This window comes from Macrobrachium nipponense, chromosome 2 (genome assembly GCF_015104395.2).
Source record: "Macrobrachium nipponense isolate FS-2020 chromosome 2, ASM1510439v2, whole genome shotgun sequence".
NCBI lineage: Eukaryota > Metazoa > Arthropoda > Malacostraca > Decapoda > Palaemonidae > Macrobrachium > Macrobrachium nipponense.
In genome coordinates this window covers 38,855,222-38,868,502 of record NC_087201.1, presented here as the reverse complement: position 1 = coordinate 38,868,502, position 13,281 = coordinate 38,855,222, and the positions used below count along the sequence as shown (strand labels likewise).

General features: G+C 36.8%; 1 protein-coding gene and 1 long non-coding RNA gene across 2 annotated transcripts in view; one reads left to right on the top strand and one right to left on the bottom strand.

Annotated features, from left to right (window-relative positions):
- Positions 1-4,973, top strand: part of LOC135220533 (O-phosphoseryl-tRNA(Sec) selenium transferase-like) — a gene marked incomplete at its 5' end in the record, with an annotated part of 104,206 nt that extends 99,233 nt beyond the window's left edge. Inside the window, 1 exon segment of the mRNA XM_064257717.1 lies at positions 4,669-4,973. Within this exon segment, the coding sequence (XP_064113787.1) occupies positions 4,669-4,883 (215 nt within the window).
- A 2,317-nt stretch (positions 4,974-7,290) lies between these two features.
- On the bottom strand, positions 7,291-8,336 carry LOC135221415 (uncharacterized). Its single transcript, XR_010315936.1, has 5 exons — positions 8,148-8,336; positions 7,926-8,018; positions 7,704-7,799; positions 7,525-7,593; positions 7,291-7,424 (listed from the first exon to the last, which is right to left on the bottom strand). It is a non-coding gene; the product is annotated as an uncharacterized LOC135221415 (long non-coding RNA).
- Between the last annotated feature and the right edge of the window lie 4,945 nt (positions 8,337-13,281).

The following is a 13,281-nucleotide window of genomic DNA, read 5'->3' as shown; positions in this document are numbered from 1 at the left end:
CGGTTCCGGCTTACGACGTTCCGAGGTTACGACGTTTTCTTAAATATTCAATGGAAAAATCCGTCCTGGGTTACGACGCTTGTTCCGAGGTTACGACGCTGACGCTTCTGACGCTCCGAGTTAACGACGCTTTTAAAAACGCATACTATGATAAAAATCCTTTATAGTTTAGCACAGTATATTAATAAAAATAAGTTTCTGGTTAGATTACAACAAAAATTTTGAGATTATGATGATTTTCGACACTTTTTATGTTGTATTTTTCTATGTTTTTTAGTGACGCCTCATATGCGGAACTATATAGTTTCCGAGCGAATGAATAACATACTAGTTTACATATAACAGTCCAAAAGCGCAAATAATGAAAAAATCATGCTTGTTTTCCAGTAATAATAACAAAAACGAAGTTTCTGGTTAGATTACAACGCAAATTCCAAGTATCCAAAGAGAGACATTATCAGTAATTTGATCAGAGAGAGAGAGAGAGAGAGAGAGAGAGATGAGAGAGAGAGAGAGAGAGAGAGAGGAGGCGGTCTTCCGACGCTCCGAGTTAAGGACAGAGAAGTGTTCGTTTCGTTAAACGGTTTGAGATTATGATGATTTTCGACACTTTTTATGTTGTATTTTTCTATGTTTTTTAGTGACGCCTCATATGCAGAACTAGTTTCCGAGCGATGAATACATACTAGTTTACATATAACAGTCCAAAGCGCAAATAATGAAAAAAATCATTGCTTTGTTTCCAGTATAATAAACAAAAACGAAGTTTCTGGTTAGTATTACAACGCAAATTCAAGTATCCAAAGAGAGACTTATCCAGTAATTTGATCAGAGAGAGGGGGGGAGAGAGAGAGACGAGAGAGAGAGAGAGAGAGAGAGAGAGAGAGAGGCAGAGAGAGAGAGAGGCGTCTTCCAACGCTCCGAGTTAAGGACAGAGAAGTGTTCGTTTCGTTAAACGGTTTTGAGATTATGATGATTTTCGACACTTTTTATGTTGTAGTTTTCTATGTTTTTTAGTGACCGCTCATATGCGGAACTAGTTTCCGAGCGAATGAATACATACTAGTTTACATATAACAGTCCAAAAGCGCAAATAATGAAAAAATCATTGCTTGTTTCCAGAATAATAACAAAACAAAGTTCTGGCATAGATTACAACGCCAAATTCAAGTATCCAAAGAGAGACATTATCCAGTAATTTGATCAGAGAGAGAGAGGAGAGAGAGAGAGAGAGAGAGAGAGAGAGAGAGAGAGAGAGAGAGGCGTCTTCCGACGCTCCGAGTTAAGGACAGAGAAGTGTTCGTTTCGTTAAAAACGGCCTCTGACTCATGCCAGTAAATGTTTTGTTGATACTAATAATATAAGCCTATTTAAAGATACGTTTTACTTTAATTAGTCTATATGATACGTAAATAGTAATCAACTGTTCTTGTAAGCCCTCAATATTTGGCAAAATCGAAGTATCCAAAAGAAAGAGAGACATTATCCAGTACGTAATTTGATCAGAGAGAGAGAGAGAGAGAGAGAGAGAGAGAGAGAGAGAGAGAGAGAGAGAGAGAGAGAGAGAGAGAGAGAGAGAGAGAGAGACGCTTTGGCAACAATGGTCTCTGGGGGTTTTTATAGCTTCTTCTGCTTGATGATCGTGGTTATTGTAGAAGGATTTTCGACCATAACTCGTTGCCAAATCGACGATACGAACGCCAAGTTCATGCTTTGCTATAATTTCATGTTTTGCTTCCATCGAAATCATTTTTCTTGGGTTTTTTTCTTATCACCTGCTTTGTCTTTAGCTTTGAGACCCATGGTTAATAATAAAATAGACAAAATAACACCCCCCCCCCGAAAAATAGGCGCAAATACAACGAACTAAACAACGACGTGTTAACATGCAGCAACCAACAAACAAACAGACTGAACGCCATTTATCTGGTCGCCTATACAACTAACACTCATTGCAAAATCGTATCTCAAATATTTCGTTGTATATCAAGCTTGTATTTTCGCAAATTTCTGTTATATCTCAAAACATTCGTATATTAGGGCAATCGTAATGTCAAGTTTCCAATGTAATTGATCAGAGAGAGAGAGAGAGAGACGCTTTGGCAACAATGGTCTCGGGGATTGACGTAACGTTTATTTTCTGAACAGATAGGACAGAGAAGTGTTCGTTTCATTAAAAACGGCCTCTGACTCATGGCAGGAAATGTTTTGTTGTACTAATATATAAGCCTATTAAAGATACTTTAATTAGTCTATATGATACGTAAATAGTAATCAGCTGTTCTTGTAGCCCTCAAGATTTTGCAAAATCACTCCAGGTTGTACATAAAACTTCAAGAATGTAGTGTCACCAGAGGATTACAATAGTTTTTTACCTTCAAGAACCAGCATTCTTTTATGAAAAATAACTCCAGGTTGTACATAAAACTACAGGAAACAACATGTAGTGTAACCAAAGGATTACAAGTAAGGTGTAAACTTTTTATTAGTTTAAGACATATTTCCAAGCGTCGTTCCGGCTTACGACGATTTTCGGCTTACGACGCGTCTCAAGAACGGAACCCCCGTCGTAACCGGGGACTGCCTGTATATATATATATATATATATATATATATATATATATCTATATATATAGATATATATATACATATATATATATGTATGTATGTAATCTTCGTACTCAACTATATTTTTACCAAACCATGCTTTGGGATAACTTTTATAAGGTCTCTTATATTTTTACCAACCATTTATTTCTTTTTAGAGGGTAGGGCTTTGGGCTAACTTTTAAATGAACTTACAGTAACATTAATTTCATTTAAAAGTTAGCTTAATACTTACATAGAGACAATGCTTCTCTCTCTCTCTCTCTCTCTCTCTCTCTCTCTCTCTCACTCTCTCTCTCTCTCTCTCTCTCTCTCTCTCTCTCTCTCTCACAGTTAGCGACATAAATTAGAGTTGTATTAGTCCAAATAAAAGGCACTGTTTATTCATGGAAAGAATTTAAGAAGCAAAGAGAAAGAGAGAACAAAGAATTTCTTAAAAGTGGTTGAGAAGACGTTTAAAAATAGATCAGTCAGAAGGGGGAAGGAACAGAGATACTGTATGTATGTAATCTTTACATACTCCTATATTTTTACCAACCATTTATTTTTTTGAAATGAATGACAGTAACATTAATTTGATTTAAAAGTTAGCTTAATAGTTAGGGAGAATGATTAGGGGAGATCGTGCCAAAGTTATTCTCTTTAAACGAGTGGATCTGGAACCTGACCTCGTGTAAGTTCGGGGTATTAATGTGTGTAATATATATATATATATATATATATATATATATTATATATATATATATATATATATATATTATATATATAATATATATATATATATATATATATATATATATATGTAAAGGTAGAAGACACGAAGGAAAGTGAAAACAATGGAGTGTTCTGCGAGATCGTTCAACTCGAGGTTCTTTACTTAGCAGAGTGACATATATAAAAACTGGAGTGCACAAGGAAGGGTCGTTTAAATGATAAAAAGAGATTATAAAGGAAATAAGTACCTAGAATCATACACCCGTGGAGAATTAGTACCCTTCCCTCCCCAAACAAAACAGGGGTACAATTTAAGAGGTCTACAAAAAAGATTTAAGTCCATTTGCTCAGTTGGATAGGTTATAATTATTTATTAATAAGAATTGTGGTATTTTTATGCTTGTATAGATGCTATTTTCATGCTTTAAACCACCATTTATTATTTGTGAAATGACAAGCAGAATTATATTTTAATTTTATTATCACATCAGCTATATACTTTATATGTTAATAATAGAAAAGCAACTTGAATGATTACTGTCTTGTAATGTAATGGTGATTAGAAAGTGCTGGTAACTTTACTTGTGAAGAATTTTGACATTGATATTCCAGTTGACATGATGTGCAACAACATTTTTGGTTTCTAAATTACATGTTTTTCTGTACACTGCTATTATTTTTGAGATTTCATTTTAATCTCTCTCTCTCTCTCTCTCTCTCTCTCTCTCTCTCTCTCTCTCTCTCTCTCTTCTCTCTCTCTCTCTCTCTCTCTCTCTCTCTCTCTCTCTCTCTCTCTCCATAACTGATTTTGAAGATAATTATTGTCTGTGAGATTTGCCCCCATGTAATAATTTTTGTGTTGTCTAAAAGATAATACTAAAACTAAAGGCTACATAAAAATGAGTAATATATTTTTGTTACCATTGCTTCATTAGCATTACTCATGGCATTACTCGTTGAGGACAATACATTAATTACTATTATATATTTTTCTCAGTAGGTACAGTGTATGTTACTCTGTTAACCATTATAACTTTTAATTCCTCATGGGATTATAAAATGAAAATGTAAAATGGTAATTTTTACCATTTTGCAGTAGTACTTTTCAAAAGTATTTAGAGAAACTACACTAAATGCTGTAATAATTGTTTTGTAATGTATTGTACATTCAGTGACATTAAATTATTCTCATAAGAGCTGTAGCAAGCAGTGCTGTTCAAGAGTGCATTTAATAGTTTTATTGAGTTCTTTAAAAATGTATATTTTTTTCTAAATATTTGCCTAATACATTTGAATAAGAAGATTTGATAACAAGAAACTCATATAAAGTCTTTCCTTTTACCAAAGGTTGGGGCGCTCACTCAAAAAGCTACCCAGTGGCATATCTCACAGCAGCAGCAAGCATTGGAATGACAAGAAAAGATGTGGATCTTTTTGTTCAGCGACTATGTAAGTGCCTCAGCAAGTTTCAGTCAAGGAAAGAGAAGCTTAGTAAAAATATACAACCTGTTAATATAGACAATGCTCTTGAAACTAATAGTAACACTACTATAGATAAATGATATATTACCAGTGCAGAAAAAGGATATGAGGTTGAGCATGAAAAACATCATTCTACATAATTTTGAAAAATAAAGACATTAATAATTCTATCAGTTGTTTTATTATATATAAGTATATTATTCACCTGCTCCTTGGAAGATGTGTAAAAAGGAAAAAAGCATTTTAAATTATCCAAAAGTAACCCTTATTTGTCATTACGCTGCAGTTTTAGTATGGAAGTAGATGTCAGTTGATAACAACTTGTGTTATATAAAAAAGATTATACAAATATATATTTTTCTAATGCAGTACACATAGCACTCTGTCAGCAGTTGGTATCTCACCATGTTCCTTTCCTTTAGTAAAACAGTACGAGTGGCATGTCTCAGATGTTGTATATTTAGTTTTAAAAACTAATTTACAAGTCTGGTTAAATAATGCCACATATTATAATGCAAATAATGTAGACTGGGAAAAATACATCTTTATACAGGCAGTCCCCGGGTTACGACGGGGGTTCCGTTCTTGAGGCGCGTCGTAAGCCGAAAATCGTCGTAAGCCGGAACGACACTTGGAAATATGCCTTAAACTAAGAAAAAGTTAGAGACCTTACCTGTGTGACATGCAAGTATATTGCATGATGTGTAGTGTGGTTATTTCAATGGCAAAGGATGGTTCTTGAAGGTATAATTCTTTATTAAACTCTTGTGACACTATAAAGCACAATGTACTACACTTAATCCTTAGGTTAGATTATACCACTAAACCTTATATGATGCACTGTACACTTCGTAGTAGTATTTGTTAGATCCTGGAGTACACTAAAATCCAGTCTGGTAGCTCTGGAAGGTAAAAGTACTATAACACAATTAGTACAAAATACTACACAAAGTCCTGAATGCAATATGTAAATTATAGATATTAAGAGTAAAAGAGTTAATGTATGTTAATTAATTCCTTACTTTTAGTTTATAATTCCTTACTTTGAGTTATATCAAGAGTAAAAAAGTTAATGTATGTGAATTAATTCCTTACTTTTAGTTTAAAGTGTCCTGCTATGTAACCCTGGATGCACAAAGTCTTATGTGGCCCCATAGCCTACATCATTAAGGGGGTTCTGGAAACGTACAAAAAATAATTAGTATGTCAGTAAGTACTATGATAGTAAGTTACATACAGTAATATGCACCATACAGTGGTTTAATATCACATATATAACATGTATAAAACTTAGTTAATGTATGTTAATTAATTCCTTACCTTTAGTTTAAAGTTGTCGTTCAATGTAACCCTGGATGGACAAAGTCTTATGTGGCCCCATAGCCTACATCATTCAGGGGGTTCTGGAATGTACAAAAAATAATTTTGTCAGTAAGTACTCTATGCATAGTAAGTTACATACAGTAATATGCACCATACAGTGGTTTAATATCAACTGGTATGCATATTGTAAATGATTGGTCTACACCCCCTGTTCAGCAGGGAGTGTACAGTATGTAATTCCATGAGGGACCTTGATCACTTATCCCATGTGAGAGATCTTGGTCACACTTTTTTTTAGTATGTACGTATAAAACTTACTTAATGTATGTTTACTACTATGTATAATTCCTTACCTTTAGTACAGTAGTACATAGTTTACAGTTTGTCATGCTATGTTATGTAGTAACCCTGGACAAAGTTTTTTATGCGGCCCCTAGCCTGCATCATGGAGGGGGTCCTGGTTTTCTGGAATGTACCAAAAAAGTATCAAAGTTAAGTCATGTTATGTATGTTTAGTAAGTTACATACAGTAACCATACGTACAGTGGTTTATAACATGTACATATGTACATAATCAAACTTGGTTGGAAATTCCTGTAAAAAAAAGTTATGTACGTATGTAATATGTACTACTGTATGTAAAAACCTTACTGTTCATACTTTGTTACACTACATGTTACATTGATACGCTATACTTTCCTGAAGGGTTTTTTTCCATCCAAAAATGGTGCTTCTACTTGTAGTTATCCCTTGATGACACTTGTAGTAACAACCTGGAGTTGTGTGAAAAATGTTGGTTCTGGAAGGAAAAAGTAACAAAATTAGTGTACAAAATATACACTACAGAAAGTTGTGAATGCAATATGTTAATTATGTAGATATATCAAGGTTACTAAAAAGGAGTTAATGTATGTTAATTAATTCCTTACTTTTAGTTTAAATTGTCGTTCAATGTAACCCTGGATGGACAAAGTCTTATGTGGCCCCATAGCCTACATCATTCAGGGGGTTCTGGAATGTACAAAAAATAATTTTGTCAGTAAGTACTCTATGCATAGTAAGTTACATACAGTAATATGCACCATACAGTGGTTTAATATCACATATAACATGTAGTATAAAAAACTTTTAATTTAGAAATTCCTTACATTAACTTACCAACTTTTAGTGAGTCTCAAAGCTGTTACCTAGGTTGTGGGAGATGGAGGTGGAGGTGTAGAGCATTCATGATAAGGATGCATTCCAAACCTAACTTCAGTGTGCTTTATCACAGATAACAGGCTAGGATGATGGGCAGTCTGGAATGAAGAATTAATATTAAAGGACAGTATGTAACCACTTAGGTGTACAAAATTTATTGTACGTATGCAAACATTAAACACAACTGAGATTCCTTACCTTCAGCAAAATGAAGACATGTAGGCTATGTAGAGGTCTGGTTTATGTAAGTCACAGGTGCATGCCAGTCTGGAATGATAATGTAATAGTACATATGATTATATAGTATGTATGTTACATACATAACATGGTTATTACATATGTAATAATAAAACATTAATAAAAAAAAATGTCCTTACCAAATTCTAGTGGTTGGCTTGCTTACTGGGATGGCCATATGGTACATGAGAGTGGGTGGCTGGGCTATGGAGTGGGATGGGCAGGTGCTTGGGAGTCTGGAATGATAAAAAAATATAAAAATGATAGTTACTACTACTGTAACTACTGCACATGTTATTACTGTTTGACATATGTAGTGTGTAATACGTATGTTCAATATAAAAAATGAAGAATTCTTTTACCTGAAGGAATGGGAGAGGTGATACTACTCGTATCAACTGATTTGGGCTCTGGAGAGGTGATACTCGTATCAACTGATGAGGGAACATCTACATCTGGAAAGAATGATAGGGTACATAAATATATTATAAGGTGGATGTAATTGTAGCATATGTACACTTTTAATAAAATTTCTATTAGCAATTTATAAAACATTTTATACAAATTTGTTAAGGATTCCTTACCTGATGTATAGGGCGAGGCATCAAAACCATGGAAAGGCTCAGGGTCATCTGGGTCACTGTCACTATCAAAGGGGTCTGAAATGAAAAAAAAAAAAAATAATAAGGTTATGCAACATCAAACACATTGTACCACTATGTAAGTTAGTGTACGTATGTATGTAGGGTGTAAACAATTCCAACATGAAAATGAGAAAAATGAAATTGCTTACCTGATTGTAGTACACGTACAGGTGGGCGGGCTGATACAGAGGGTCCAGGTACAGGGGGATCTGGAACTGTCCACAGGTAGTACAGGGAGATCTGGAACTGTCACAGGTAGTACAGGGAGATCTGGAACTGTCACAGGTAGTACAGGGGGATCTGGAACTGTCACCACTTCTGCAATAAAATTACAAATGATGAAAATTAATGAAGTTACAATTTACTCTTACATTTAGTTGTTACATTAAAAAATTAACACATTTTAATATGTACACTATGTAAACACATAAATTAGTAAAACAGTTCAGAATTCCTTACCAGGACTAGGAGTGGGAGGTGGTGGTACTGGAGACTTGTGAAAGAAAGTGTCAAGCCTGGACTGCACACTTCTCTTCGTCTGCTTCTCCTTCAGGGTCTCCTTGTAGAAAGTCACCAAATCCATGATTCCTCTCTTGATTTTGTCAAACCTAGAAACGTTAGGGTCTTCTGCCTCAAAAGAAGCCAAGGCTCTCTCCAGATGAGTAAAACCCATCTGACAAGCCTTTCACAGTTAATGACCTGGGTTTTTGGCTCTGGTGCCGCCTCCTCTTCCTCAATCATTTGTGTTCAAGTTCTAGTAAGTCCTCTGCAGACAATTCCTCTCCATGGGAAGCCAGCAGCTCTGTTACATCATCAGGTTCAAGATCTAGTTTCAGCCTCTTGCTTAGCCTACGATCTTCCTCGTCACAGTCTCGACGTTTTTTTTTTTTCTTCTGCTGCGGTCAAAGCCTTCAAAACTGTGCACAAAACTGTGGACACAGTTTCCTCCAGGCCCCATTTAAAGTGGTCGTCTTCACCTCGTCCCAAGCACTTGCAATGTTCTTCACTGCATCTGCAATGTTGTAGCCCATCCAGAAATTGCTTCAGTGTCAACTCCTTGTTAGCTTCTATGGCCCTCAAAGCAAAACGTATGGTCCTTCTAAGGTAGTAAGCCTTGAAATTAGCTATTACTCCCTGGTCCATTGGCTGTATCAGCGATGTGGTATTGGGTGGGAGGTACACCACCTTCACATTAGGATGCATGTCGCTCAAATTTGAAGGGTGACCAGGGGCATTGTCCAGGACTAAGAGGGCCTTAAAAGGCAGACCCTTCGAAGTCAAATACCGCTCCACTGCTGGCACGAAATGGTCATTGAACCAATCTTCGAAGACCATTAAGGTAACCCACGCCTTCTTGTTAGATTTCCAAATCACAGGGAGTTGACTCTTGAAAATGCCCTTGAAAGCCCTGGGATTCTCGGCCAAATACACCAGCAAAAGGGCTTCAGTTTCAAATCACCACTTGCATTGGCCCCAAACAGCAAAGTCAGTCGCTCCTTTCCAGCTTTATGGCCAGGTGCTGACTTCTCCTCCTTGGAAAGGTACGTTCGATTTGGCATTCTTTTCCAAAATAATCCAGTCTCATCCACATTAAAGACTTGGTCAGCCGTGTAACCACCATCCTTAATTATCTCAGCCAAACCACCTGGAAAACTTTCTGCTGCTTCGCTATCAGCACTAGCAGCTTCACATTATGCAAATTTGCACGAGCCTTAAAACGGTTAAACCAACCTCTACTCGCGGAAAATTCACCACCAGCACTGCCTTCGCCAAACTTTTTCACTACTGCCTCATGCAGCGCTCTAGCCTTCTCCTGGATCACACTTAAGCTCACCGGAACACGTCGCTGGTTCTGGTCCTCCAGCCAGATCATGAGCAATTTCTCCATTTCAACAATGCTCTGGCTACGTTGCTTCTCGTTTATCACCGTTGACTTCATCGGTGCAGCATCCTTAACATGCTTCAGAATACGTTCCTTATCCTTCACAATGGTTACCACCGTGGTCCTGCTCAAGCCTAAAGAACGGCCTATTTCGGTGTTAGTTTCTCCCTTCTCCGAACGCTTTATCACGTCATATTTGACCTCCATCGTGATGACCTTCCTCTTCTTGGATGAACTATCATCGGAGGAAGTACTTTGGCGTTTAGGAGCCATTGTAAATTTGCGAAAATGGCAAGGAATTTCAGCAACGTCTCAGCACACAACCTAGTGAAATGCAGGCAGGCACGCGATTGAAGTGGCGTCCTTTCGTATTGTTACGCTTGGCGTCCTCGACCGTCCGAGGTCGTTGTTCGGTCAATTTACCATACAGTTTAATAGCGTTAATTAATTTATGCACCTCCGCTCAAAAACTAGTTCTGCATATGAGGTATCGTTAAAAAGCATAACAAAACGTCGTAACCTTGGAATTTGTGTTGTAATCTAACCAGAAACTTAGTTTTTTTAATTATGTACTGGAAACAAGCAATGATTTTTCATTATATTTGCGCTTTTGGACTGTTTTAAACTGCGCATCCCAAGCTAGTGTATTTCATTCGCCCGCAAACTAGTTCCGCATATGCGGCGTCACTAAAAAAATTTCAAAAAATACGAAAAAAAAGTGTCAAAAATCATCATAACCTCAAAATTTTTGTTGTAATGTAACCAAAAACATATTTTTATTATGTACTGTGCTAAACTATAAAGGATTTTTATCATAGCATGCGTTTTTTAAAAGCGTCGTTAACTCGGAGCGTCGGAAGCGTCAGCGTCGTAACCTCGGAACAAGCGTCGTAACCCAGGACGGAATTTCCATTGAATATTTAAGAAAAAGCGTCGTAACCTCGGAACGTCGTAAGCCGGAACCGTCGTAAGCCGGGGACCGCCTGTATATACTTTACATGTAACTTCATGATATTTTACCAAACAATGAATATCACAATATGTATGCAAATAAATGCATCACATAATTCTCAGTAACAATAAAAGATAATGGATGTACTATCTGGCTGTCAAAGAAGAAGTTAGAAAATATAACTGCATAGTTTATATCTTTTAAAAGAACTGGTAAATTACTACAGGCCTTTAGAACTGTATTTTATCAATATTTAATTTCTCTTTTGAGAAGAGTTTTCTCAATCAGTATAGAAAGTGAGTGCCATTAAAATACTCATATACAATAAGCTTCAGTTTGGACAAACCACCTCTGATGATGTAAAAATTACAGAAGAGCGCCTGATTCCAGTACCACCCAACACAGGTATTTGTTGCTCATATGAGTTCACCGGATTATTCCCGGTAACAAAGAAGAAAAAGTAAAGAAAATTGATACCCACAAAGAACAGTTGCGTTTATATAATCGCACACTTCTGAGGGAGTATTTTTGCTTTATGTCTTCAAATTGTATGCTAGAAGTGCCAGTGTCTATCTCTTCAGGTAAGGTTAGCGTTGCCCGCATTATAATGGAACTAGATTTCTATACTGATTGAGAAAAGACTCCTACTTCTACTTTTTGCTATTATCATTATTTATCAGGTTGAGGAGTAGTCCTACAACCTACCCGTTCCTTTGTAACGTGTGATCTCCCTTGTGGCTGAGTTTTACTACCCCTTTTGTGATTTCATCACTTTTGTGTGTGTGATATTTCCAGTTATACCTAGATGGTAATGAATGAATGCTCAATGTACTTGGCATGTCAATGGTTTTCAGTTGTTAAAATTTATGTCGCTACGAAGGTAAAATTGTGTGGTAGCCTACCTATGAGCCTAGCTATATCAGTTTTGAGGATGTTAAGTTTGCAAGGTTTTGCTAGTCTTCATTGCACTAAATGCTGAATTCCTGCTTGTTATTACTTTTCTTTTAAATAAAATTCATTTCACTTTAGTATACCTGAAATAGGTTTTGCAGTATCAATCTTTGCAACAATTTTTGTTGCTTTTTGATTATGAAGTTCTTGACGAACCAATAATAATTGATATAGTGGAATAAAACAATCTCACAGTACCAGAATCATATATATCTATACTGTATTTGTATCTGTAAAGATTTCAGTTATTGTTTTTTCCCCTCTGCTTTATATTCATACTAGTTAAAGTGGTTACTTAAATATCAGGCTTATTATTTTTGGCTGATGTTACATGATGTGATCTTTTATCTTGGTCTTCAATTTTCTTTTTCGCTGTCATGATCATATTAGAGGTAAAGGTCGAGTCACACATCAGAGATCCAAACCTGCGTATGTTGTACCAACCGTATTGACTGAATGACATTATTACACTCAAGTCTCCATGTTTTCTCAAACATTTGCTGAGTTTCACGATGTCCTCTGAGCAACTAGCAGTTGGGCGTTATTGTCGAGCTACGTGAGCGGTCAAAAGTCACCATGTCATGCCAACGTACGAGAGTGTCGTTATGCCCTCTTGACTGGTGTAAGTAGCAATTTCGACATATGGTGTCCATTACGGCATACGCAAAGTACTTTTCAACCCCTCAACTTGCACAGAAGGGTTGCGCAGTAACCAAATTGTAACACTTCCATTCCCAGCTATAAAAGGCAGCATCCCAGCTGCCAGGTCAACGCTCTAATTTGAGCTTTTGTGACCTGTGCTTTCCTCGCTGTTCCCTTTGTTGGACCACCAGTTATGTTGTAAAACATTGTGAAGGTTGTGAGGAAAAGGGCTGTGGCATACAAGGACTCAGTGGAGCCAAGTACACATTCAGTAGCTGCTCCTAGCCATGGTTCAGATACTCCCCATCAGTTTCATTTTAGCAAAAATTCTTCATCTCAAGCGTCATTGGTCCCAACTGATGTTGGTGAGGAACGAGTCTTGGAATAGCACTCCGAGCTGGATATCCTTGGCGACAACAAGGAGTCAATGATGGATGCAGAGAGGGTAGGTGAGGGATCTGAACATGTCTGTAGGAAGAAAACTCTGTGTCTTCTTGTCAGACTTTTAGGAGATGATGTTAGGGGAATGGTTGCAGGGCACCCCTTCCTCTATGACAGGGGCCTGGTTGAATTTAAGGAAGTGGCAAAGATGACACAGCTTTTGTAAGAAAAGGCCAAGTCCCTCAGATTTCCCTTGACTGGAGCGC